Below are 26,763 nucleotides of genomic sequence, written 5' to 3'. Positions count from 1 at the left end.
TAATGTTGTCAGGCTGCACACTTCCACTCAAGAACAGCTTCAGTCCTGTGATATTGTTGTGATGTTATTGTGGCACTGGCTCTGTCCTTCCCCTGTGCTTTGTTCTTGTTTTTCACGCCGGCCGCGCTGACAGCTCCTGTTGCTCTGACAACCCCAACATGTCCTTGTCAAACAGGGTCGCTCACGCCTGTTTGTCACCAGTACCTGTGGTGAAGTTTTCGGCACAAGTTCGCTGCATGTCGACAGCAGCACAGCCAAGGCAAACGCTAAACTTAGCTTGGGTGATCTAATAATGTGCCGGGGTTTAAATACTTTGGTAAATGCGGTTCAATGAAAAGGAATGGAAATTATATGAAACGGAAACACTTCCATACAATGGAAATGAAAAGAAATACTTGTGTTTTAAGTGAATAAGGGTATATGCCGAGATATTCCCATACTGATAAACTTCCGGTGACCTGTTATTGTGAGTTTTTTTTTTCCATTTTATACGATTCCTTTTACAGCATCGATGTTGTAATGCAATTACAATACAATCAGTTAAATAGACTTTGGCTTTCAGTTAGTCGCTCAAGCGTAAAACGAAACAAAAAGCAGTTTACATGCAAGCGCCTGTCAGTATCGGCAATATTTTATCGGTAAAATAAATGCTCATATTATAAAGACACGGCGGGGACAAAAGTAATTTTAATGCAGTGCTTCTTGTACAATCTGAGACCCACTTTATATCGGATATCACTCAGCCAGTGGAGATCGCTGATTTTTAAAGAAAACAGACCTTAAACGCTAATTTTGCAATGGCATACAGTTCACCGGAAGCGCTTAACCTAGGTTACTGGCAAATTAAAAGTCCTATTAGCATACTTCGGCATATACCCTATTGCATTCTTAGTGTAAAAATATTCTTTGTACTCGGAGTTTCATTTATATTTTTTCACCAAAAATATTTTCAAAATTGTGTTCTTATTAAGCTTATAAGTCACATCACATTTTCATGCAGGTTTTAAAGATATTACTTGCAAATAAATCATTCTAGCAATGACATTTTTACTTGTTATCAACATAACCTTTGTGTGGTAGTGGAACAAAAAACAGAACTGTTCAATTCTCTTGTCAAGGTTCGAGATGTGCATGTATTGTTCAGGCCACACAGTGGATCTTTTTTTTAATTCATTGGAAATTATTTTAGCATTTGTTTTGGTATCTGACTAGAATATGTGCCCTGTAAACCAATCAGGCTCAATTTTCCCTGCCTTTCCCTGCCTATACATTTTGTGCATTTAAGCAGAATTTATAAGTTCATTCTGAAAATGTAGCCCCTATATACATTTCTGGAGATCGCAAACTATGTAGCCAGAAGTATGTATGGCTACATTTTGTCTTTAAAATGAACGCTACGGTGCGGTATGATGCCGATACATTTCATGCTTACCTCCGTGTAGACGGCTTTCCCGCTGTTACCAGTTTGTACAGTTGGCTCGCCATAAACATTGGTGGACTTGAGACGCAGAGAGGAGTTGACCACGACAACGTGGTTAGAGTCCGGTGAAGAACAGTTTCACAAAGCGGGTAGGACAAAAACAAAAGCCGAAAAATAAATAACAGTAAATAACAGGGTGAGAATGTGGTAAAATCTGAAAACTTTTTTTGGATTGCTTTTTAACTTTGCTTTGCTTTTTAAGTCGGTTGGGTTAAGGAAAGTGGGTGGGCGGGTCAATCTGTGATTTTGAACACACTATTGGTTGAGTTTATGGAAGGAGGATGGTAGTTCAGTCGATTAGTCAGTAAGTCAATCAGTCAATCAGTCAATCAGTCAGCAGCCTCTAGTAGATTTACATGAGAACAGCAGGTGAATGGCACTCGCGAGAGAAATTTGAGATTTAAAAAGTGTAGTCTAAAGCCAAGTCTAAAGTGAAAGCAGACTGTTGTCGAGGAATTGTTTTCGATGGAAAAATTTATGTGCTGTCACCATCACCACTAATCAACAACAAGACAAAATGAAAACTTAAATACTAAAAATGGAATTAAGAATTGCGAATTAAGAATTTTTTTCCACCTCTACAACATTGAAGACAAGATTGACTCATAGTCAGTCATTAAACGGCAAAAAAGTGTCACACTTTATCAAAATGGCTTCAAAGGCAAACATTTTCTAATATATATTTTCTAGGTGCAGGTTATTGACCTTTTTGTAAATTATCGTAAATTATTTTTTGACAGCTTATGCATTTTTTGTACAAAAAACAAAACAAAATGCTTGCAAAATGCACTTTAAATTTTATAATGTTAAATTAAATTTAATGTGTTAAAAATGTAATTTTAAAAAGTGATAACCTGAACATCTACCAAAATGTAAAAAGATATACATCTAACTATGAGTCCCTGTTTGAGCCTGTGAAGGGATTCAGTTATGAAAACCTCATAACTGGATCAATGCTTTAGAGAGAAAATGTGAAGACACTGGACATAAACAAATGTGTGTGTGTCAATCACATGTGTTTATGATTCTATCAAATGGAGCACATAAAAGTTTGCTTGTTTATTTGCATATGCTAACTCATTTTACTAATAATAAACAAAACTGCCCACTTTATTTTTCACCTAAGAATGGGAAAGAAGGACCACTGGCATGTGCCTGGCTTCCAGTGTCATTTCTTTCCAGCTCAGTTGTACAAAATAAACTCTTTAAACTGATTGATACTGCAACTTCTATTTTATATTTATATACTTATATTTATATATTTTTTATAATCATATCAAATTATTTGAATCTGCTGTATACAGTAGTTAACACACTTGTTTTGTTAACAGCAATTGTTCGTTATACAGACTCTTTTAAATTCATTCAGTCATTTTCTTTCGCCTTAGTCTCTTATTTATCAGGGGTCACCACAGCAGAATGAACCACCAACTATTCTGGCATATTTTTTTATGCAGCTGATGCCCTTCCAGCCGCAACCCAGCACTGGAAAACTCCCGCTCACTCTTGCATTCACACATGCACTTTCTGACCAATTTTGCTTACCCAATTCACCTACAGCATAGCACATGTCTTTGGACTGTGGGGGAAACCAGAGCACCCAGAGGAAACCCACAGAAACATGGGGATGATTTTTTAACCATCCAAATTTTTTTGACCATCCATTTACATGTTCTTTTAAGTGTGTTTAGGCCTGTTATACCTGCATGTTATACCATCATGCATGCTTAAATGTAGCCAAGATGGATGAATGCAAAATAAGGATTAGGTTACCCAAAAATCTAAATTATGTTATTAATTACTTGTGCGATTTTCTTTTGTCTTTAGAACACAAGTTGAAATATTTCAGGTCAAATAGAGTGTGCGTTCTCAAGAGTGCTGTGTGCGGATGTATTCCCCCCACCCCCTGCTCTCTAGAAGCCCATGTACTACTTCTTGTGTCAAGCATGCCAAATGAATGCGCACCCTATACTGACACTGAGGAGTATAAACTTGAATAAAGTCCTTATTTTTGTTTTGTGCACAGAAAAGCATTATCATAGCTTGATGGTATTATTATTGACCCACTATAGTCATATGGTCAGTTTTGAGAATCTAATTGTTTTTCTGGATTTTGAACAAGTTGGGACCATTGCTGATTATGGAGGATGAAGAAGCTCAGACTTAATGGTTATTCCGAATTTGGTCTGTTTTAAGAATTTAATTGTTTATCTGGATTTTGAACAAGTCGGACCCATTGCTGTCTATGGAGGATGAGGAAGCTCAGATTTCACCTAAAATATGGGGTTTGTAATGACATGAGAGTAATCAATAACATACTGTAATTTTCAATCTGGGTGAACTAACCTTTTAATGCTAGCTCTGCAATATATACAAAGTTCTCCAACCAGCACCACGGTTTTGAGGTAGAAGACAAGTTAAAGGTTCTGCTTCCACAAAAAATCATTAAACCATGATGATGTACTAAATTTTCAGTTTTAATGATGTATATAACGCAATGCCTTATAAAATGCAATCTTTTACATGACTGTCACGTTAGCATACAGTGGGGAAAAAAAGTATTCAACACATCATGTTTGATGGTAGCCCACTGAAGCTAAGCAGGGCTGCGCCTGGTCAGTACCCGGATGGGACACCACATAGGAAAGCTAGGTTGTTGCCGGAAGTGGTGTTAGTGAAACCAGCAGGGGACACTCAACCTGTGGTCTGTGTGGTTCCTAATGCCCCAGTATAGTGACGGGGACTCTATACTGCTCAGTAAGCGCTGTCTTTCGGTTGAGACCTTAAACCGAAGTCCCAACTTTCTTTGGTTGTTAAAAATCCCAGGATGTCCTTCGAAAAAGAGTAGGGGTTTAACCTCGGCATCCTGGCTAAATCTGCCCACTGGCCTCCTAACCATCCCCATAGCATAATTGGCTTCATCCCTCTGTCTCCTCTCCACCAATCAGCTGGTGTGTGGTGTGCGGTCTGGCGTAATGCGGATGCTGCACACTGGTGGTGGATAAGGAGATTCCCCCCAATGTGTAAAGTGCTTTGAGTGTCCAGAAAAGCTCTATATAGATGTAAGGAATTATTATTATTATTATTATTATTATTATTATTATTATTATTATTATTATATTTTCTCCTGTAAATAATATTTCTAAAAGAGCTGTTGACATAGAATTGAACCAAATTTTGCTTAAAGCCAGCTTAAAGACACCTTTCATATGGGAAATGAAATCACATCCATTGCTCCGGTGTGGTTTTTTTCACTGTGTAAAAATCTTGATGGTCTTGTTTATCAAGTCTGAATTTTATTTTATTTTCTATTGTATTCAAGTCAGTTGATTGTCTGGGCCATTCTACAGCTTGATTTTCTTTCTCTGAAACCATTTGAGAGTTTCCTTGGCTGTGTTTTGGATCATTGTCTTGCTGTAATGTCCACTCTGGTTTCATCTTCATCATCCTGGTAATGCAGATGTTGGACTGAAGCAGCTAATATTCATTTACAATAATGAAGGACAGAGGGTGGCTGGTGGGAGATTTCAGCTGCTGTCTGGGCTTTCACTGCCTTTCTACATCTCCATTTTTTCATGTGTTCAATACTGTTTTCCTGTGTCATTTCATTTTATTACACATAACTTAATTTGCAAACTAATTACAGCATATTGTTTTCCACATTTTTTTTTTGGTTGCTATCAACATCCGGTGAAAAATTCATGTCAATTTCAACAGCACCTTTACTGAGAAAAATACTTTACTGAGGGAATACTTATTTCCCCCACTGTATCTGTTTTAAATCTGAATTTATCTTCACACATGAATGATGCTTAAAATCAATCTTGAAATATCCACGTTCCCGTTTTGTGTTTCTTTTCCTGTTTACACGGTCACAGAACACATCCTGTCTGGTCACATATGAGCACAAAAATTGTAATTGGAAAAACTGGAACTTATCTGTCAGTGTAAACAGGATCTAAGAAGATAGAAAATAAAGATAGAAAAGAAGATAGAAAATAAGGTGGATACTTTGCACTTAAACAGACCATACTAAGGCAACATTTCCTAGGCCTGTTTTTTTTCTGCTAGTGTTCACACTTGTGCCATACAGACAGCACAGTCTGTGCCTAGAACAAAGACGGTCCCGGACTCGCTAGCGCTCCATATCTTCCATCAATACCTCATTACTCTAAGCAGGTCCTATCACAGAATCCAACGTGAACAGGCACAGCTCCGGACGAGCGCCATCCTCAGTCTGTGCCCGTGCTGAGGTGATTGACAGCTCAGCGAGGCCATCGGTGGCATCTGTTAGCACGCGGCGTCCGCTCCCAATGCCAGACTCTCTGATTAATAATTCTAAACACAGCGCGAGATGGAGCGTGGGGTCTCAGCATCCTCTACGATTTCTATCTTCACCTGAATATGTTGTGCCTCAAAAAGACCCAGGCAGATAACAAAAGCAAATAAGAGACGGGAATGACGGCGCAGCTCTCTGTTAATTACGCTTGCCGATGCTGCCAAGGCATCTGGGGAACATGGTTTTCCATGCACAATGAAAGAGAGATGCAGTATAATATCTGTGACAGCAGACTAGTCGGTCGGCATGACCAATCATTAAAACACACATCAAATGAGGAGCACGCTGCCAGCTAAATGAAAACACTGTGGGAGGCCCAACCAGGGGGAAAATAAAGTGACCATATGATCTAGACTAGAGGTCAGCAATTATCAAACCACAGCCTGGATCTGTACCCAGTATTGGCTGCGTCCGGATTGCCAATCAGTTCTTGTAAATTAATATAATCCTAAACATGGCATTCAACCAATGTTACGCAGATGCTGCATTTGAAGCAGCATTACACAGACTACCATCACAATAATAAATGTGTATTATTGCAGTATGTTCTGCACCTAATGTCTCAAACAAAGCAGCTATTTTGGTGAAGACTTAAAGAAAGGAAGATTGGTGTGATCTTATTAACAGATTATTTTTAAGAGTTACAAAAACACACGCACACACAAAAGAAGGTTATGCCATAATTACCTCACCCTCATGTCATTGCAAACCCACAAGACTATCTTTGGAACGCAAATGAAGATGTTTTAATGAAACCTAAGAGATTTCTGTCCCTCCATTTAAAGTCTATTCATCCAAAACTCTGATGCTTCAAAGATTTTATAATAAGATCATAAAAGTATTACACATGAATAGAGGGGTTCAGTCCAAGTACTCTGAATAAAGATTGCTTTATATGATGATCATATTTACTTTCAGCTTTTCAAATATAACATGCATAAACAGTAATGTCATAGAAATACTATTTTTGGTTCTATAAAGCAGGCATTTCCAAACTTTATAGCCCATGACCCACCAAAAAACAATGCCAGTGACTCGTGACCCCCAAATTTTTTTAGAGATGGTTTTAAATATACAAACATTGCGCGCACAACAATAGGCCTATATAGACAAAAGCATACTGACAACACACAAAAGTGCAACAGTCTAACAATCAATAATTTTTATAGTCTTTTATTCATTAGTTTAATTTAATATTAACCTCACCTAAAGAGACTGGTGGGCACAATGTTTTCAACACCAGTCTATTCTTGGTTTAATTTTGGAGACTGCTAATCAGAGATTATCCTCAATGTTCAGTTGCGACCTGTATTTATTTTTAATGTATTTGATCTCCATAAAGGTGTCAGAAAGTTAAACCTGGTGATATAAAATCAATCTGCTGAATCTGACACTATTGCTGTGTTGTTAATCTAAAGTAAACACAGCAATCCTATAAAAAAATAATTGAAAGGCTGATGGCTTTTCATTTGCATGTTGTTGTTTTTTTATGTAACTATTATCTACTGTTTCTATCTTCTGTGGTTTATGGATAAAATATGGCAATCCTAATAGTTTCATAAAATTTATTTGACTTTTGGAAATCACCAAAGGACTGTCATTGTCCCACGACCCCCACTTTGGGAACCACTGCTATAAATAATCTTTCAGTCCTTAACCCTAACAATTCATCCTTTATTGATGGAAGTTTTTAATGATCGCAAGCAAAGGTCTCAAACTCAATTCCTGGAGGGCCACAGCTCTGAACAGTTTTGCTCCAACCCTAATCAAACACAGCTGATCTAGTAGTGTCTAGTAGTCTTCGACACCTTGATTAGGGGGATCAGCTGATGGTTGTGTTTGAGTGCTTATTTGAGTTACAGTTGCCTTTCTATAAGCTTGAACCAGTCTGGCCATTCTCCTCTGACCTATAGCATCAACAATGCATTTGCGCCCACAGAACTGCCACTCACTGGATATTTTCTCTTTTTTAGACCATTCTCTGTAAACCCTAGAGATGGTTGTGTATGAAATTCCCAGTAGATCAGCAGTATCTGAAATAGCACAAACAATCTTGCCACATTTAAAGTCACTTAAATCACCTTTCTTCCCATTCTGATGCTCAGTTTGAACTGCAGCAGATCGACTTGACCATGCCTACATGCCTCAATACTTTGAGTTACTGCTATGTCATTGGCTGAGTAGAAATTTGTGTTAATGCGCAGTTGGACCTAATAAAGTGGCCGGAGTGTATATTTTAATATTTTAAACTGAAGCTAAAACGTGAGTTTTCTTCTCTCACATAAGGTTGAGCTGCTAAAAGTGTGAGTCTAATGGACTTCCAGTGGAGGGACATCAATCTCTCAGGTTTAATTAAAAATATCTTCATTTGTGTGTCGAAAATGAATGAAAGTCTTGGATTTGGCATGACATGAGGTTAAATAAATAATGAAATAATTTTTCATTTTTTGGAGGATAGAAAATGAAACCCTATTTCATTTAATATGTTTCTCATTTTGAATTTGGTGAAATGCTTGCTGTCTCTCTTCTCTGCATCTTGACCCAGTGTCGCGTCATAAAATTAGATTTTTTGTGTGTGTAGTTAAAAACGTTAAGCTGAAAAATGCGAAAGCACTTATAATGGAGCCTCAGTGAAGCACAGATCTTGGGAAGCTATTGAAGGTTTATGATCTCTAACTTTCACAAGGTATTGTAAATGCCACCGTGGAAAATTTATGATGAATTCTAGGTGATTCCAAACCATATTTGGTCTTCATTTCATCCCCCTAAAAAGTACAAATAAAAACTTTGCTTCAGGAAATCTGTTCAGCTCAAACACACACTGCTCATGAGTGCTTTTCACAGTTGGACAAGTTAACCTTGCATTGTTTTAAACCCCAAATATGTAATAAGGTTTATAAATAAATAATAATATAAATAATAAATGTTTACATAAGGCATCTTAAAATTAATGCCATCTATCAAGTTGTTCCCTGAATGGACTTTTCATTGGCACCAATAATAGCAATATGCACCTTTAGGCAGGTGTGCAACACGCTTAACTCTGCTTATTACAAAATAGCACAAAACATACCAAATATTAGAAATGAAAGGATTCCAAAAAAATTTTACAAATATACCTCTTGTAAATATCAAATCAACCATGGCAAAATGCAATGGGCTTTTAAGGAAAATGGTAGATGAGACTCCGATTGGTTTATAGCACATTACACTCAAACGCAACCATTAGTCTTTAAAGATATAGGTCTTCCAAAAGGGAATATTCTGACATCATTTACTCACCCTTTACTTGCTCAAAACATATTCGTGTTTCTGTTGAACACAAAAGAAGATATTTTGAAAAATGTTGGTGCCTGGGACCCATTGACTTCCATAGTATTTTTTTCCGACTATGGATTCCCCAGCAACCAGCATTTTAAAAATAGATAAATAAATGAGTAAAAGGGTCTAAAAGGATTGTCTTTATTCTCATAATGAGTTATTGGTGTGTTCTAGGCATTATGTGCATTAAAACAATGAGTCTCATCTGAGTTACAGGGAATCTCCCATACCCTGTAAGAGTAAGTTGACGCACACCATGGTCCATTCACTATTTACATGGTAGAATTTATAAGTGGAAAAACTTAAAAGAACACTAGCGAGAAAGTGGTTAAAGTCAATCTACGGAACGAGCCGCTTCCATTCCACCTCTTCTTTTTGACTGTGAATTTGGGAAATGGAGGTGAACGGATTCCACCAAAGCCCCCTGAGGTGAAGAGGGCATAGAAGGAGGTAGCAAATCTTATACTTATGTAAACAATATATATTTTTTCATTTTAATTATTTAATTTTTTGATATATAAAGATATTTGTGTACTGCTGTACATGCCTGTGTGTATTAACCAATGAGCACACACATTTTTTTAAATGTCAACTCTTTAAATTCATTCATTCATTCATTTTCCTTCATCTTAGTCCCTTTATTCATCTGGGGTCGCCACAGCGGAATGAACCACCATCTTAGCCAGCATATGTTTTACTCAGCGAATGCCCTTCCAGCTGCAACCCAGTACTGGGAAACATCCATACACACTCATTAACACTCATACACTACCAATTAAGTTTATTCAATTCACCTATACGGCATGTCCTTGGACTGTTGGGGAAACCGGAGCTCCCGGAAGAAACCCACACAAACACGGGAAAACATGCAAACTCCACACAGAAATGCCAACTGACCCACCCGGGTCTCAAACCAGCGACCTTCTTGCTGTAAGGCAACAGTGCTAACCACTGAGCCACCGTGTTACCCTGCTCTTTAAATGACAATTAAAACCATGCAGCCCTTACTTTAGACAAGCTTTTAGTAAGTCAATGGTGCTGCCTATTTCAATTGCCTGAAAATGGCAACACACCAACAATACACCATAACACATCTTTTCAAACCAGCACACCAGTGGGTGCAGAAATGGGTGTAAATACATTTTCTATTTAAACAAAGTGGCACGAAAAATAAAATGATACATGAAACCAGGCTGAAACAATTAACACAGACTACTATAAGGGTAATATAAGCAGCAGGCTCTTCTTCATTCCAATTTCCATGCATGGTTTGTCACAATTTGACATTAAAATGGCTTTTTATATACAGCATGCAATGTATTATGACTATCCAAAGCAATTGAATATGAGTGATTGGCTCTCGGTTGTTAAATATTTAGCCATAACATTCTTACACTGCACTTGTTTGGCACCGCAAAGCAGTTAATAGCGCAAAAGTGGTTTCAAAAAGCTAACCCCACTTCTAAATTACAAGTGTGGAACAAGTGTTCCTATGCCCAGGGTTAAACAGGGTTGTTTTTGAAAAATGACACCCTGGAGCTGTGAAAAGGCCATTTGGTGGCTATCCGCTATGATGAAACCATAAGTAAACTAAAGGTTAGTAGCAGCATTGACCCTGTTTTGCAATCAGAATTGCCTTAACACTGGAACTACCAGAATTCTATAACTACTAGAATTACCATGACAGTCTTTCTGAGCATTCATTAAGGCCGAACCAAATAAAATTGGTCATATTCACATTTGAAGCTTCTATTGAAATTTTAGAAGCTACTAGATGTCCGCAATATGTGTACATGTTGTTACACATATTTGAGAACTGGAATATCACATTTCACAATATATTGTGCATAAAAATATCAGTAAATAGTTTCTGAAATACTCAGAACAGCCTGTCTGTTAACCCATTCACAGGTATGTTTTAAATACTTCCGCTGACCCCGGAAAAATCATTTAATGTGATTATTATTTGGTACGTGCTCATATTATTTGATCTATGATGGGTGATGGGCACTGCCATGTTAGTCTGTGGTGTAGTGGAAAGATCAGAGCTGCTGGATTTGCAACATGATAATTCATCAACCTCTCGCAAAATAAATCAAATTAAAGCCACTTTTTCACTATCATGACAAACAGTTCTAAAAACAGTAAGGTACGGTTCCAGTTGCGTTTCCACTTGAGCCTGGAATGGCGCAGTAATGCCTTGTTTCCACTGAGTGGTACGTTCAGTTCAGTACGGTAAGGTATGGGTCACCTTTATCAGGCTTGTATCTCCACTGCCAAAGGGTACCAAAGGTATGTGGTGTACGAAAGAAAGTTGCAGTCTGGAAATGTTAAAGTAAAGCTATACAGGTCGTTCACATGTCATTTACAAAACAGATGCTTTATACACATAAATAAGCTACTTGTGTATAAATGTTAATAACTAACCTTTCTGTGAACAGGATATGCTTTCAGCCGCAGATCAATGATAATGTGAAATAGTAATGTAACGTCTGTGATTATATAAAATAAAAAAATAAAACATATATGAAAACATACAGAGCCTTAAAGTCTCTGAAATGTTATCAAGTACAAAAAAATATATATATTTACAAACCATACATTTAGGCCTTATTTGGGTTCATAAACAATACGAAACATACACAGTCAGTACTAACCTGTCATTTTTATTCTACACCAGTACATTTAGCGTTAACATCTTGTCATTCTGAGTTTGTATCATCCAAAAGACAAAGATAATAATTAAACCTGGAAATATGTTCATGTTTTAGGTTGCTGAAAGAATCCTTTGCTCCTTTGTTTTTTTCGGGCTTCTCCTTTGTTTTTTCGCGCTTCACTTTCACATTTGTCAGTTTCTGAAAGGCTCGGATGTCAGAAGTACTTCAATAATCACGTGCACATTATTATCATCAGCTCAAAAAGTTCATTATTTCAAATATAAACGATCACACGAGCTCTCTGGAGAAAGTGAAACTGCTCATGCTTTTAGATGGCTCTTCTTGGCTTTGTGGCTGTTTATCAAGACGGCGACAAGATTTGTTTGTGCACATGCTAGTGACGCTTCTTTGTAAACCATTAGTGTTCAGTTGTGCGTCTAGCTCCACTTTTTGGTACCCTTTTGTTGTACCCAAAAAGTTGTACAGTACAGTTCGCTTTTTTAGTACCTTTTGACAGTGGAAATGGTCATAAAAGCATATCATACTGTACAACTTAGTGGAAACAAGCCATTTTGGGCCATTAAGAATACTCTAGGCATGGTTAGTCAAACGTGCTGAACAGTGCTGGACTGCTAGAGCTTGTGTGCACATGACGTTGCAACTCTGTTCCCTGGCTGCCAGTTTCTCCATAGCTGGCTAGGTGAAAACATGCTATTTATTTATTATTTATTCATGAATGAAGTAAACATCAGAAAAAAATAAGTCCCCAATACAGAAACATCTAACTCTTGCCCATATGGCTGTTTACATTACACTTGTGCAACCAAGACAACGACTGACGCATTTGTATCACATTCCAGAAAACTCTGCTATCTGCACCATAGTGGAAAATGAAATCGTTTCTGTGCTGGCCCACATTGGCATGGAATAAACAGTTAAAGCAAAGAGAACCATTCGACTTAAGTGTACTGTTTACTGTAACTGTAAGAAGAATAGAGTAAATGTTGTAATTTGCTACACAGTTCTGTGTACACAGTATCTGATGTGCACAAAGCTCCATAGACATCAGTGTATTTTACAAGCCATAAATGTTATGCATTGCTAGCACTTATGTATAATTTAATGTCTGAAATGTAAAATGAATGCTATTTGCTTGAAAACACTGATAAATTATGATTTATGACAAGCGCCACACGCATCTTTCTCTGGCTCAGCACCAGCCATCATGGGAAAGTGGATTTTAATTTATCAGCTGATCAAGTGACGCACTTGAACGTTGTAATCACACCGGTGGGATCGTACACATCAAAGGGTTAAAAATGTTTTATATAACCACTCTGTCTCTATAGTAATGCGAATATATTGTGGAAAATTTGATTAAAAAGTTGAGAAAAAAACAGGTCACAGAAAAGATTGATTTCTTCCACACTCAGAGTTTATGCCAGTTGCCACATAAATCAAAGCACCTTAAACCTGGCCACTGCTGCTGAGTTAAACATTAAATTACTGAATACATTAGAGAATCAAGCCAGCTCCACCGAGAGCTCAAGGCGGCAGACATTTATGCACCCCTGGATGCTCTGCGCCTGGTTTTATATGCTCTGGATATGGGCTTCTGAAACAAAAGTCTGAGGAGAGCTTCTGTACTGGGAGCAGATAAAATATGTGGGGCCACACGGGCTCTTTAGGGCCCCTGCTGATCAATAGCTCGGTCTCGGACAGCGTCTTAGACCGCTGCTGCAAGGCTGGGTCCCACGAGAGAGCTGCACAGTAAGGCCCATAAGACTTTAAAAGTGAAAAATATGACAGTCAGTCAGTTTTGCTTGCATAAAATAGAGCCTCAATAGTACGAGTATTAATTTTTAATGCAGGCAGTGTTTCTGACCCTGTCCTTGCCTCTGCAGACACTGTGGCAGCTCAGCTGAAGGCAAAAAGGAAAGGTGAAGCTCAAACACACACTCAACTGTACACAGCTCATGTAAAAATTGTTTATGTGTGTGATGCAGTGATTGTCTTCATTAGTGGTAATGAGCGAACAGATGCATATTGACATTTAAGTTCTTTCTCTCTAATGAAGACAATTTGTATATATATATATATATATATATATATATATATATATATATATATATATATATATATATATATATATAATATAGCTTATTGTTTCAACATCTGCATAACGTTACACACATTTTTGCATTGTGTCCCCGAGGAGCATGGTTGAGACATGATCCAGACTGGTTTATATCAAATCGTCCACATCTGCATTGCAATGCACTGCAAAAACAATCAAGTTCGACACATCTGAAGCATTCCAACAGCCTCAAAAGAAATAGGGTCAATGAGGGTCAAGATGCAAAAATCACTCTCTGATGTCTAGAGAGTGTGTATGAGCTGCTTCACTTCAAAATTCCACTCAAATAGTTTTTTATAACTCTTTCAAACTGCCCCCTTCAGGCATTGATCCAAATTGTACCATTTTGGTAACTGTTGCTTTAAATTAAAATGAGATTTTAAAAAGAAAGCTGAGCTACAAACATCTATGTGTCAGCATTGTGGCAGATTCAAAACAGGACCAATGTTATCTTTGTAAAAAAACTGCTTCTCACTCAGGGCTGTCTATGCAAATGAGGGAGAGGTTATCACCAATGGGTGAGGCTTTCCCCCCCTGATGACATGTTTAAAGTGAGAATGTCAATCGAAGTGTTTCTGCAGACGAAGATGAAGTCTGATTATAAAGATAGAAAGAATACATTTTTACCATTAGAGGCTGGCTATATTCACACACAGTTGCCCCACAACTGTGTTTTAACAGCTTATAAAGATGATGTTTGAATTATAGGTCCCCCTTATTATGTCCAAAAAAAAAAGGAGGAACAGCTGATTGTTAACCAAAATAACCATTTTTTCCCCCTAGGATAACAAAAAAGTCTTTTAAGCAAGTCCAACTTTAAATGCACCGTTGCTTAAAAAAAGTTACAATTTAAAGTTATGTATGAAACCAGTAATGTATGAACAAATAGGTTTTTAAATTAAATTAAATTTAATTAAATTAGGTGACGCAGTGGCGCAGTAGGTAGTGCTGTCGCCTTAGCAAGAAGGTTGCTGGTTCGAGCCTCAGCTGGGTCAGTTGGCGTTTCTATGTGGAGTTTGCATGTTCTCCCTGCAATCGCGTGGGTTTCCGCCGGGTGCTCCGGTTTCCCCCACAGTCCAAAGACATGCAGTACAGGTGAAATGGAAAGGCTAAATTGTCCGTAGTGTATGAGTGTGGGTGAGTGTGTATAGATGTTTCCCAGAAATGAGTTGTGGCTGTAAGGGCATCCTCTGCGTAAAACATGTGCTGGATAAGTTGGTAGTTCATTCCGCTATGGCAACCCCAGATTAATAAAGGGACTAAGCCAAAATGAAAATTATTAAAATTAAATTAAATTAAATTAAATTAAATTAAATTAAATTAAATTAAATTAAATTAAATTAAATTAAATTAAATTAAATTAAATTAAATTAAATTAAATTAAATTAAATTAAACATGAAAAATCTTAACATGAAATTGCACTTTTTAAATAAATAAATCCATCATGTTCTAGCTATACTTAACCAAGATATATTTATTAGTAAAACAACCTAAAAATACTGTCTGACAGAATGATTTTTTTTGCAGTGTACTTCAAGTCGGGCTGATGTCATTTTTGACTATAAGCCTCCCACACTGAAGCTCTTTTTCTAGAGAGCAGAGAGCATGGCCAGTGCTTTCACACCTGATCCAGTCCATCTGTCTGTGCAGGCAAGAGCTGACCAGAGCAAGTCCAGACATCTCTCTCTCTCTCTCTCTCTCTCTCTCTCACACGCACACACACACGCACACACACACACCCACACACACACGCATGCACACACACACACACACGCACACACACACACACACACACACACACACATGCACACATGCACACATGCACTTACCAGAAACACCGCCGTATGTAGTTCTAGCGCCTCTGCCAATCCCAGGCCAGGGTGTAGCGTCGGCTTTGAGGGCCATTAGTCCAGATACAGTGTTGGTGGCTGTGACTCCATCCGCACCTCCTACAAACAAACAAACCCAGAACTTTGTATAAAAGCCTAAAGCACACACACTGTGTGGATGGGATGACACTACTGGGTGATGCTGATCCTGAAATATAGCAACATATAAATACTGTGCTGTAGCTAATCCTGTCAGAAAGACACGGCATAACCTCACCAGAGCTTCTTTTACAAATTGTATGAATGATATTGATTTTGATGCTAAACTGTGTGAATGTGCGCCAATGATGAGGGTGAACAAATCTAAAAGTGCAATCTTAAAATGTAAAAAATGTGTTTATGAATACAAAGTGAAAAGCACTGGTACACAGTACTTGGTAATGCAATTTTATAAATAGTTTACTAGAGAGGAATGTTGCTTAATAAAAAAATTCAATGAGTAACTAGATTACTAGGTTTATGATTTCAGATGTAATTTTTCAAATGTGATTTATCATGTAAACAAAATGTATGAAATTACACAGAAGTTGCACTTTATTTGTGGAAATGCAGCAAAATTACTGGCTCTCCTGTGAAAGAGATTTTTTTCACCATTATTTTCCAAGACAGATTTAATAACTAATTTCTAAAAATAATTATTATAGTTTCTAATTTCTGTTTACTTTGCCATGATGCCAGTACATAGTATTTTATTAGTTATTTTGCAAGACACTAGTATTCAGCTTGAAGTACAATTTCAAGAGTTCACACTAAGCTGGTGATTGATTATAAAGTTTGTTAGGCATGCTGTCCCGGGAGAGAGCCCTGAGCTCATAAGATCCTCAAGCCCGGAGCTCCCTCCCCTTTGCAGGGTGGGAGGGGAGTTTGAGCTCGGGTAGGTCTCGAGAACTACCCTGCTTATTTATGGCTAATGACAAATTAGGGATTGCTATGGAGAGATATACTGCTGATTGGTGCTAATTGGTTTGGTCAATTCACCTATGTCGCAAGTTTTTGGACTGTGGGAGGAAACCGGAGAAACCCACGTGAGGACGGTGAGCACATGTATACTCCGCACAGAAATGGTGACTGGCCTGTAAGGGGGCTTTCACACTTGGTCCGAATGCCTGGTCCGAACCCAAGTTCCATTATTCCCCCCTTGCTGTTTTGTGTTCACAACGTCTTTTTTCCTTCTGAACCCCGGTACGCTTGCATCATCAAGCTGTTGTTTTGTGTACAGCTGTTGCTAGCTGATTGCCATGAATGCAAAGAGCCAAAATGGAGACGCATGTATCACGATCATTCTGCTTTTACTGAATCTTTTGGTTTTATTACAGTTTTGGTTTTTTTTGTACAGCTGCCGGTTCACTTTTGCTATTTGGTACGATTGCATTCTTATCAGAAGTGAATCATATCAGGGTTCACTCAAACCGTACCCCAGTCCACTTCTTTCATGCTTACTCGGGTATGGTTCACAGGTGCGCACCCGAGTTCAGAAGACAGCGTTCACACTAGCTAAACGTACTGTACTTTGGCGTCAAACGAACCTGTGTGCGGTCCAAAAGTACTAATGTGAAAGCACCCTAAGAAACTTGGACCTGTGACATTCTTGCTATGAGGCAACAGTGCTAACCACTGGGCCGCCGTGCCCCCCTATCAAGGAAAAGGGAGGAGGAGCAGAGGTGGAAGGGGGGATTCTTCAAGATGAAGATAACTGAGGAAAGAAACTGTTTATTTATAGTGAGTTAGGAATCAGTCGATTAGTGAATCATGCATTAGCTAAAGCAGGACCAGCCGTGGTCAATCATAACCTTCACTTAAAGGCTTAACTAGGTTAATTAAGATGATTAGATAGGATCGGTTAATAAGGAAAGTGGACAACAGTGGTTTGTTCTGTAGTTAAATTGACTATTAATATATAATATAAAAATGTCAAATCTGCTTTCCATTCAATCTAAAAGAAATAAGATTTCTCGAGAAAATAATACAATTGGAAATACTGTAAAGATATCCTTGCTCTGTTAAACATCATTTGGGAAATATCTGAAAGAATAATAACAATTTAACAAGTAGGATAATAATGTTTTCTTTAACTATGTACATGTTTTTTGTCTGGATATGAAGAGTTCAGATGAAAAAACTCTATTTTCTTCTAATATTAGCATTTTTACCAGGCTCATGAGATTCAGGTTTTATCAGGCTCTTGATGTCTTGATTCAGTAATTTCACTTTTATGGCAAAGAATAGGTTATTTTCATTCCTTTAATATAAATCTAAACATAAACATAAGAGGCTGAAAAAAAATGCTCATTGTAGAGGAAAATTCCAGATGGCACTTTGTTTTTTTTCATGGTTTTTGCATCTGAACTCTTCATATAATTAATAATTATAAACAAAAATACACACATAAGTAATTGCATTATAATGCAAGACGCCGTACATATATATGAAATCAGGAGGAGGCTTGTAATATAAAAAACGAACATAATACACAGAAAATCTTACTTAAAAAGGTTATATTTAAAGGTTATCCTTCACCCTGTCTTCTGTTGTGAAGGACATGAATAAGAACAGGGTTAAATGAGATTAAATGCCATGTAATAAATGGCATGAGTAAGAAGGGAGTATTGAGAAAGAGTACTTGATGTCTTCATTTACTCTGAATATGCTTTTTACCACAGGTCGTTAATTTTGAGGACTAAAATAAATTGTGGAATCAAAATCTTTAAATGTCATAACTATGATGTTATGTTTGTGAAAATGTTATTTGGGAATCGCTGATTAAGATAATTTCTGCATTTTCATGAGTTGTGAATATTAGCTTGCATGTCTATTGTCAAACTATTGTTTTCTTAATTTTGTTCGTGTTTTTATATGCATGTTTTCTTAACTTTCGGTGCAATTGAGCTATACAAATTTTACACTTTGTTATATTGGAGCCATTTTTCCTCATTGTACACACAGCACCTCATATTGACAGAAAAACACAGAATTGTTGACAATTTTTCAGATTTATTTAAAAAAAAATTAAAACTGAAATATCACATGGTCCTAAGTATTCAGACAGTACATTTGTGGATCATATGCCATTCCTCCTTGCAGAGTCTCTCCAGTTCTGTCAGGTTGGATGGTAAATGTTGGTGGACAGCCATTTTTAGGTCTCTCCAGAGATGTTTAATTGGGTTTAATTCAGGACTCTGTCCTGAAGGTGCTGGAGAAGGTTTTCGTCCAGGATATCGATGTACTTGACTGCATTCATCCTTCCCTTGATTGTAAACAGTCAATGAGTGCTTCCTGGCTTTCTCCTCACATACCGCTTAGAATTAAGGCTAAAAAGTTCTATCTTGTTCTCATCAGACAAGAGAATCTTATTTCTCACCATCCTGGAGTCCTTCGGGTGTTTTTTTAGCAAACTCCATGGGGGCTTTCATGTGTCAGGCCACTCTGCCATAAAGCCCCGACTGGTGGAGGGCTGCAGTGAAGGTTGACTTTCTACAACTTTCTCCCATCTCCCGACTGCATCTCTTGAGCTCAGTCACGGTGACCTTTAGGCTCTTCTTTACCTCTCTCACCAAGGCTCTTCTGCCCTGATAGCTCAGTTTGGCCAGACTGCCAGCTCTAGTAAGTGCTCTTGTAGTCCCAAACATCTTCCATTTAAGGATTATGCAGGGCACTGTGCCCTTAGGAACCTTAAGTCCAGCAGAATTTTTTTATAATCTTGGCCAGATCTGAGCCTTGCCACAACTCTGTCTCTGAGCTGTTCAGGCAGTTCCTTTGGCCTCATGATTCTCATTTGCACTGACATGCATTGTGAGCTGTAAGGTCTTATATAGACAGGTGTGTGGCTTTCCCAAACAGGACCAATCTGTAAAATCAAACACAGCTGGACTCAAATGAAGGTGTAGAACCATCTCAAAGATGGTCAGGAGAAATGGACAGCACCCTAGTTAAATATATGAGTGGGTCTGAATACTTAGGTCTGTGTGATATTTCTTTTTTTTTTAATCTGCAAAAATGTCAACAATTCAGTGTTTTATGATACATATTTTCTTTTGGATAATCTAAGAAAAGTATCATGATTACAGAAAGCAGCTAGACACATTTCTATTATTCTTCAAGTTGTGCAAATTGAAATTTTGAATAGAAAATATGGATATTAGAAACATCAATTTCGCAAAAAAAAAAACTGTAGCAGAACAGATTTTACAGTTGAATGAGGTGTTTTTTAGTCAATTTGAAAAGGAATATTTTGCAGAACTGGTCACCAGATGTACTTAAATGTCAAGTAATCTTTTTTTTAAAAATATTATTGTGTTTTTTTTATTTAAGAAAATGGCTCCTTCTGCTATGGTGGAACAGTTACTAAGAGGCATTACAATACTGAAAAAAGGTCGATCTGTTCTTCAAAATCGTGTAACCTCCCAGAAACACCTCATATGTTGCTTCTCCCAAGAGGCTGTTCTTGCCATTAAATCTTGGATAGCACACATTAAACACATGGCTGCGATGCATGTAAACCTACTAACACCCATCGTAGTGAGAGGTAAAAGCCTGACACTTTCACCACATAACATTGGTAAATAGCAATGCTGTCATTTTGCCAGAGGTGGAAAGGAAATACATATTTTTTATTTCATTACTGTATTTAAGTACATATTTCATCTATCTGTAATATGTATTTTTTATTTTAGGAAACACTTCATTACTTCATTAACTTTAAAGATATATATTGTACTATTTACTTTACCACAGTTCCTGAATAAAGCTGACTTATGCTTTTTTGAAAGGGGAAATTGTTACTTGTTTAGAGAGATGCTATAGTGCTGTTGAATTTGCGAACAAGCTGTATTTTATCAGTTAAACTTTTTAATAGGTTCACAATTGCACTACATACAATACATTTATGAATTGAACTGAATTCTGTGAACTAATTAACAATTCACTGATTCAAATTAACTATTCAGAGTGAGTCTCCAGCAAATGATTCACTAATTCAAATGATATGTTCAGAGTAAGTCTCCAGTAATTTATTCACTGATTCATGCAGAGTGAGTCTCCAGTAAAAGATTCCCTGATTCAATTGATTTGTTTAGAGAGAATCAGAAGTAACTGATTCACTTCAAGAGCGTTTTTTTTATACTGATCTGGGGTGCATTTCTGAAAACCATCATGAGCCAACTAGGGTCGTAAGTTCCGTCATTACAAACATAGTTCGTGATTTGGCATTTCCCAAATCGATGGTTCCAATGAACATTCGCAAACTGTGTGTCAAACTTGTACATTTCCAACTAGCCCTCTGGAAATGTAGCTCAAATAGTTCCTGGTTGTGTTCTATTTCCAGTTATCCCCTTTACCCTATTCATTTAGAACAATTTAACATTTGAACTTTTAACATTTAAACATTTTACACTTTTTATAATCCTGAACGTTTGCAGCATGTTAGACTGCACAAACATGGCTCCCATGTCACATTGTAAGATAATGCCCCCAGAGTTTGACGTCATCCACCCTTGATACTTTCACTATCCCACGTTCTGAAATGATGTAAATGTAAACAATCTGTAGCGGCAAATTTGCACACAGCAAGCCTCAATAATAAAACCAGCAAGAAAAAAACAGTTTTGACATTTCCCCGCGGTCATTTAAATTGTCACATGAATCGCGTCATCAAATTCGGAGCTTCTATTGGTTTTGGATTGACACTCATCGCAACTGTTACACTGCAGGAAAGTGTCTGAAATCTTCTGACACTGCCAGAACTTCATTGGAGGAAAAATCTGATCGCAACGGGCACTAAGCGGCTGTCTGTGAACATGTCAAACAAAAGATCATCAAAGATCACCAATTTTAGCCTAGGATTTCAGAAATCTTTTAGGATTTCCCAAATATGTCTCAGACGTCAGAATTGTGGCTGAAATCTCACAGTGAGAGCAGGGCTTAAGGTGTAATTTGCTTTCAAAGTATTTGTACAGTTCAGTTTTAGTGATCTTCATATTGACAATTGCGTTCCCTTTGTAGTGTACTTTGAAAACATTTAGGCCATTTTGAACAGCCGTGGCTCATGACTAGGCCCACACGGAATCTGCACGCGCTGAATTCCGCAGATTTCCACAGATGTTTAGCCCATCATTGATTTTTACTTACTTGCGTAAATGTTTATACATTTAAATTTATTCAGTTTTTAGATTAATTTCAGTACTATTATTGACTAATATGAAAGTGTTCATATGATTTATTCACAATACAGTTTGTAAAGTAATATGTTCTGTCTTTAAGTAGAGATATTATATGAGAGACTTGCTTTGTTTACCAAATAAGTGGATCTAATTGGATTTGCATTGTAAACATTAAATAAAACTTAAAAGTGTATTATTTTTTATTTTATATATTAAGTTTTTAGTTACGATACTCCAGAAATCATTCCCCATAAATACGCAGATTTTTAACAAAATTCTCCGCAGAAATAGCAAAAAATGTCTGCAGATCCTGTCTGGCCCTACTCATGACGAAAGCTATATATATATATATATATATATATATATATATATATATATATATATATATATATATATATATATATATATATATTTTTTTTTTTTTTTTTTAATTGTGTGTTTACAATATATTTTGCAAAAAAAAGTGTTTTTTCTCTAAAGAACTTGTTACTTCACCCCGTTTACAGCATCATTATGGACATTTTAACGATATAACTAACGTGGTTCAGATGATGAATCTGCGACTTTTCCCAAATGATGCATCTTACTGTGTAGTTTAGCCACGAGTTATGTCGCAACGCACCCTTAAATAGGATTCAGCATGGTTTCAAATGTTTTCACTTCAATTTTCATGACTCATCAGTGTGGTTATTTTGTGGTAAGTTTTGGTCATTTTCTTGCTAAAATATATCATCTTGCAAAATATTCATTCATTCATACACACTCATTCACACAACATACACCACGGACAATTTAGCTTACCCAATTCACTTATACCACATGTTTTTGGACTTGTGGGGGAAACCGGAGCACCCGGAGGAAACCCACACGAACACAGGGAGAACATGCAAGCTTCACACAGAAATGCCAACTGAGCCAGCCAGGGCTCGAACCAGCTGCCTTCTTGCTGGCAATTGTGCTACCCACTGCACCACTGTGCTGCCCATCTTGCAAGATATCTTGCAAAATATTAATAAATAAGTACTTTTACTGTTTTTTTCTTAAGCAAATTATTACTGGAGTAATATTTCATAAGGGTATCTGTACTTTTACTTAAGTGTCTAATTTGCCCACTTCGTCCACCACTGCATTTTGATATTTTATTTACTTTTTTTTTTTTTTTGCAAACTTTTGTGCCCATCTGTAACGGAAACTAAACTACTGACAATAATAAGAAATCTTTTAAGAGTTTTTTGAACAGAAGGTCATCATATTAGAATTATTTCAGAAGTATCACAAGACACAAAAGACAAGACTAATGACATACTAATGAACATACTTTTACATAAAAAAAACAAAAACAAATATATAACATCACATAAAGCACCTACACTGAAAAAAAAGGATTCATTGGATTTATGATTTTTTTAAGGTAAATGTTTGGAAACAATTGATATGGGTTGATTTTAAACAAACTTTTAAAGTTTAAAAATGAAATTAAACACTACTAAATTTAATGTTAAATAATATTCATGTAAAATTGTAGTAAAATTAAAACCGAGCAGTAAATTGTATGTAAATTGTAGTGTTTCAGTGTATACAAAAATCACCTTAACTTGTGAAAGTCTAAATCTTCACTCGCATTACACCCTGATTTCATAAGACTGCAGGGTGTTGTAGAAAGGCACAGGTTAAGAGAAGGCTACACAACCATTTCAAAGGCTGGACAATTTTTTTGGTATGTGATTTGATTTCAGTCTGTATAATAATAATAATAATAATAATAATAATAATAATAATAATAATAATAATAATAATAATATATTTTATTTATAACGCGCTTTTCCAAAACCTAAAGCGTTTACAAAAAAAGTAAAAACAACAAAGCACAGTAAACAATAAAAAATACAATAAAAAACACAGTAAGAATAAAAGATATCGCAAATTAAAAACAGTCCTAAAAAGATGAGTTTTAAATAGCTTTTTAAAAGCGTCCAATGAACTAGCATTCCTAATGTTAGTGGGAAGAGCATTCCACAGTTTGGGAGCACGGAAAGAGAATGCCCTACCTCCCATGGTGCTGAGTTTGCAGCGAGGCTAAAACAGTGTAGGACTTGAGGCAGAGACTTGTATGACAAATAAAGTCATTATTTCAAAGGGGTATGATGATATACTATAGAGTATATATAGTGTATAAATATAGTGTATAGTGGCACTGTGTTAGTGTGTAAGTGGGGTTGTTCATACCTTCATATGCAGCTGTGGCGATGTCAACAATGTTGGTAACATTGGGTGTGAGTTTGGCGAAAAAGGGGATGCTGGTGGCCTTTCTAACCCAGCGACAGATGTTCCTCACCAGCTCAGGGTCCTAGAGAGAGAAAAATCAACACTCATTACAGGCTTCTCTAGAGCACGGAAACAAACTGCTATTTAAATGAGCCCCTTTGTGCAAATCTCAGGTGTCTCCAGAATCCGTCTGTGATGCATCAGCCTAAAATACCTCACGGATCATTTATTACATAGCACGTAAAAGGCCCTTTTTGGGTGGAAGCAAAAACATGCTGTTCTTGTGTCTCTGAATACAAATGAGCTGCAGTTCTCCACCTCTTGGTGGGCGGGGTGGGCTTTTAAATTCATACATTGGTTACAGCCCTTTCACACTGAGAAAAATCCAATTAAGCAAAGCAAAATGTGCTTTAACACCAAAAACAAAGAGTCATCACCTTTGGTGCATTAATGGTACAATTTACAAGTTATGCAACACATTACAATTTATGAGTACTGCTTTTTATCAAAACTTTAAACATCATCAAGAGCTTGTGATATTGCTAACTTAAGTGGATTTTGATTCTATAGTCGACAAATATATCTCATAATTTTTTTTTAAATGGTCTGAATGCTACAAAAATATACTGTAATGCCATGAAACAACAACCAAAAAAAGCACACTGAACATCAGTGTTGGGGGGTAACGTGTTATAAGTAATGCACGTTACGTAATAATATTACTTTTCCAAAGTACTTTTAAAATTAAGTAATATTATTTGAGTTACTTTAAAAGAATATAACGGGAGTAACATCTTTATCGGGTCTCTTTTTTTCACAGCAGAATGGTCAGAGTACTGTTCTACTAATCGAAGTTACTATTTGACTAACTGTTCTTCTGACTGAAATAGGTTTATTTTGAGTCAGAGGGAGTATCCAACACAATCTCACGGCAATTTGTTACGTTTTGATTTAGTGGCTAATTCGTATGAATTCGTCTGATCTAATTCGTACATTATAGTACGATTTGCTCATCCCCCAATGATGTTTGGGTTTAGGGGTGGGGTTAGGTGCCACGCCTCCTTTTTAAAATTGTACAATTTCGTACGACTGAACTGAATTAGCCACTAAACTGACAAAACGTAAAATACATTTTCTCATGAGATCAGGCTGGAGTATCTGGTATGTACATACTGAAGACGCAAACTGTTTCACAACAGCTCCGTTTAACTGGTCAACTCGACCGGCTAACTAAGAAGTTCCGGTTAAAAACAAACGATTAATTTGCGAATCGCCCACCATCACTACAGACATTCAGAAACAGAAACAATGACAGGTCAGAGACTTACATTTTTGCTATGGATTCTTGTTATATTGAACTCCTCAAAGAAAAGAAGTGGATTGTTGTTAAGTGTATATTATGTGTAAAAACTCTTAACAACTGCAAGAAACTCGACATCAAAAAACAAAACAAAATAAAACAAAACCGGATGCAAGCACTACACCTTCAGCTATGATCCACATCAGTTCATGTTCTCTAGGTAAAACAATTAAATCGACTAGACCAAAAAATGGTTTTTGCTTTTATTGTGGAGGAGATGCAGCCACTGTCTAATGTAACTGTAGAAGCGATTATGTTTTGTAATAAAGTACGATATTTTCTCTTGGGAAACAATATACACATTTGTTAAGGCCACGTGAAGCAACTTATTCAATGTATAAAGCTCAAAGATTTATTTTGATTTGGGTATTTTTTAATCATCTTACTGTTCATTTTATTAAATATTTTAAAAGGTTTAAAATCAGTTTTTTCCTTAATAAATTATTTGTACTCTTAGGCTTTATTGCAATCTTTATCTCAATGGACAGTGAATTTACTTAACTAATAATACATAAAAATACTAATAATAACAAAACATATAAAAGTAGCAAGCACATTACATGCTGTCATTGATCCGTATAAATAGCATGTATAGCTCTGGGCTCAGAAAGTTCTCAAAATATAATTTATTATAGAATTTATTATTTTAAGGAAATCAAAGGTGCAGGTTTTATAGGTGGTTGGTAAATGCAGAGCTTCTCGACAAAAAAGGTGAAAAAATACCTGCAAGTTCCTCAGGCAGGTAAGGAAAAGTAACTCAAAAGTAATATAACACATTACTTTCCTTAAAAAGTAATCAAGTTATGCAATTAGTTACTTTTTAGGGGGAGTTACTCAATATTTTAATGCACTACTTTCAAAAGTAACTTTCCCCAACACTGCTGAACATACATTTGTGCAATAATATCTCAATTTGGCTTTTTCTTTTTTAAATATTTCCCAAATGATATTTAACAGAGCAAGGAAATTTTCACAGTATGTCTGATAATATTTCTTCTTCTGGAGAAAGTCTTATTTGTTTTTTTTTCGGCTAGAATAAAAGCAGTTTTTAATTGCTTAAAAAACATCTTAGGGACAATATTATTAGCCCCTTTAAGCTATATATTTTTTGATAGTCTACAGAACAAACCACTGGTATACAATAACTTGCCTAATTACC

At 36.6% G+C, this 26,763-nt stretch overlaps 1 protein-coding gene across 1 annotated transcript in view; it reads right to left on the bottom strand.

Moving 5' to 3' along the window:
* The window catches only part of dpydb (dihydropyrimidine dehydrogenase b), a 291,123-nt gene that overhangs the window by 38,027 nt on the left and 226,333 nt on the right, over positions 1-26,763 (bottom strand). Inside the window, exons 17-18 of the mRNA XM_056474106.1 lie at positions 24,206-24,326; positions 15,765-15,884 (exon numbers count right to left, since the gene is read on the bottom strand). Of these exons, the coding sequence (XP_056330081.1) occupies positions 15,765-15,884; positions 24,206-24,326 (241 nt within the window). The remainder of the gene's footprint in view (positions 1-15,764; positions 15,885-24,205; positions 24,327-26,763) is intronic.

This window comes from Danio aesculapii, chromosome 2 (assembly GCF_903798145.1).
Source record: "Danio aesculapii chromosome 2, fDanAes4.1, whole genome shotgun sequence".
NCBI classification, from domain to species: Eukaryota; Metazoa; Chordata; class Actinopteri; order Cypriniformes; family Danionidae; genus Danio; species Danio aesculapii.
This window is presented reverse-complemented; position numbering and strand designations above follow the sequence as displayed.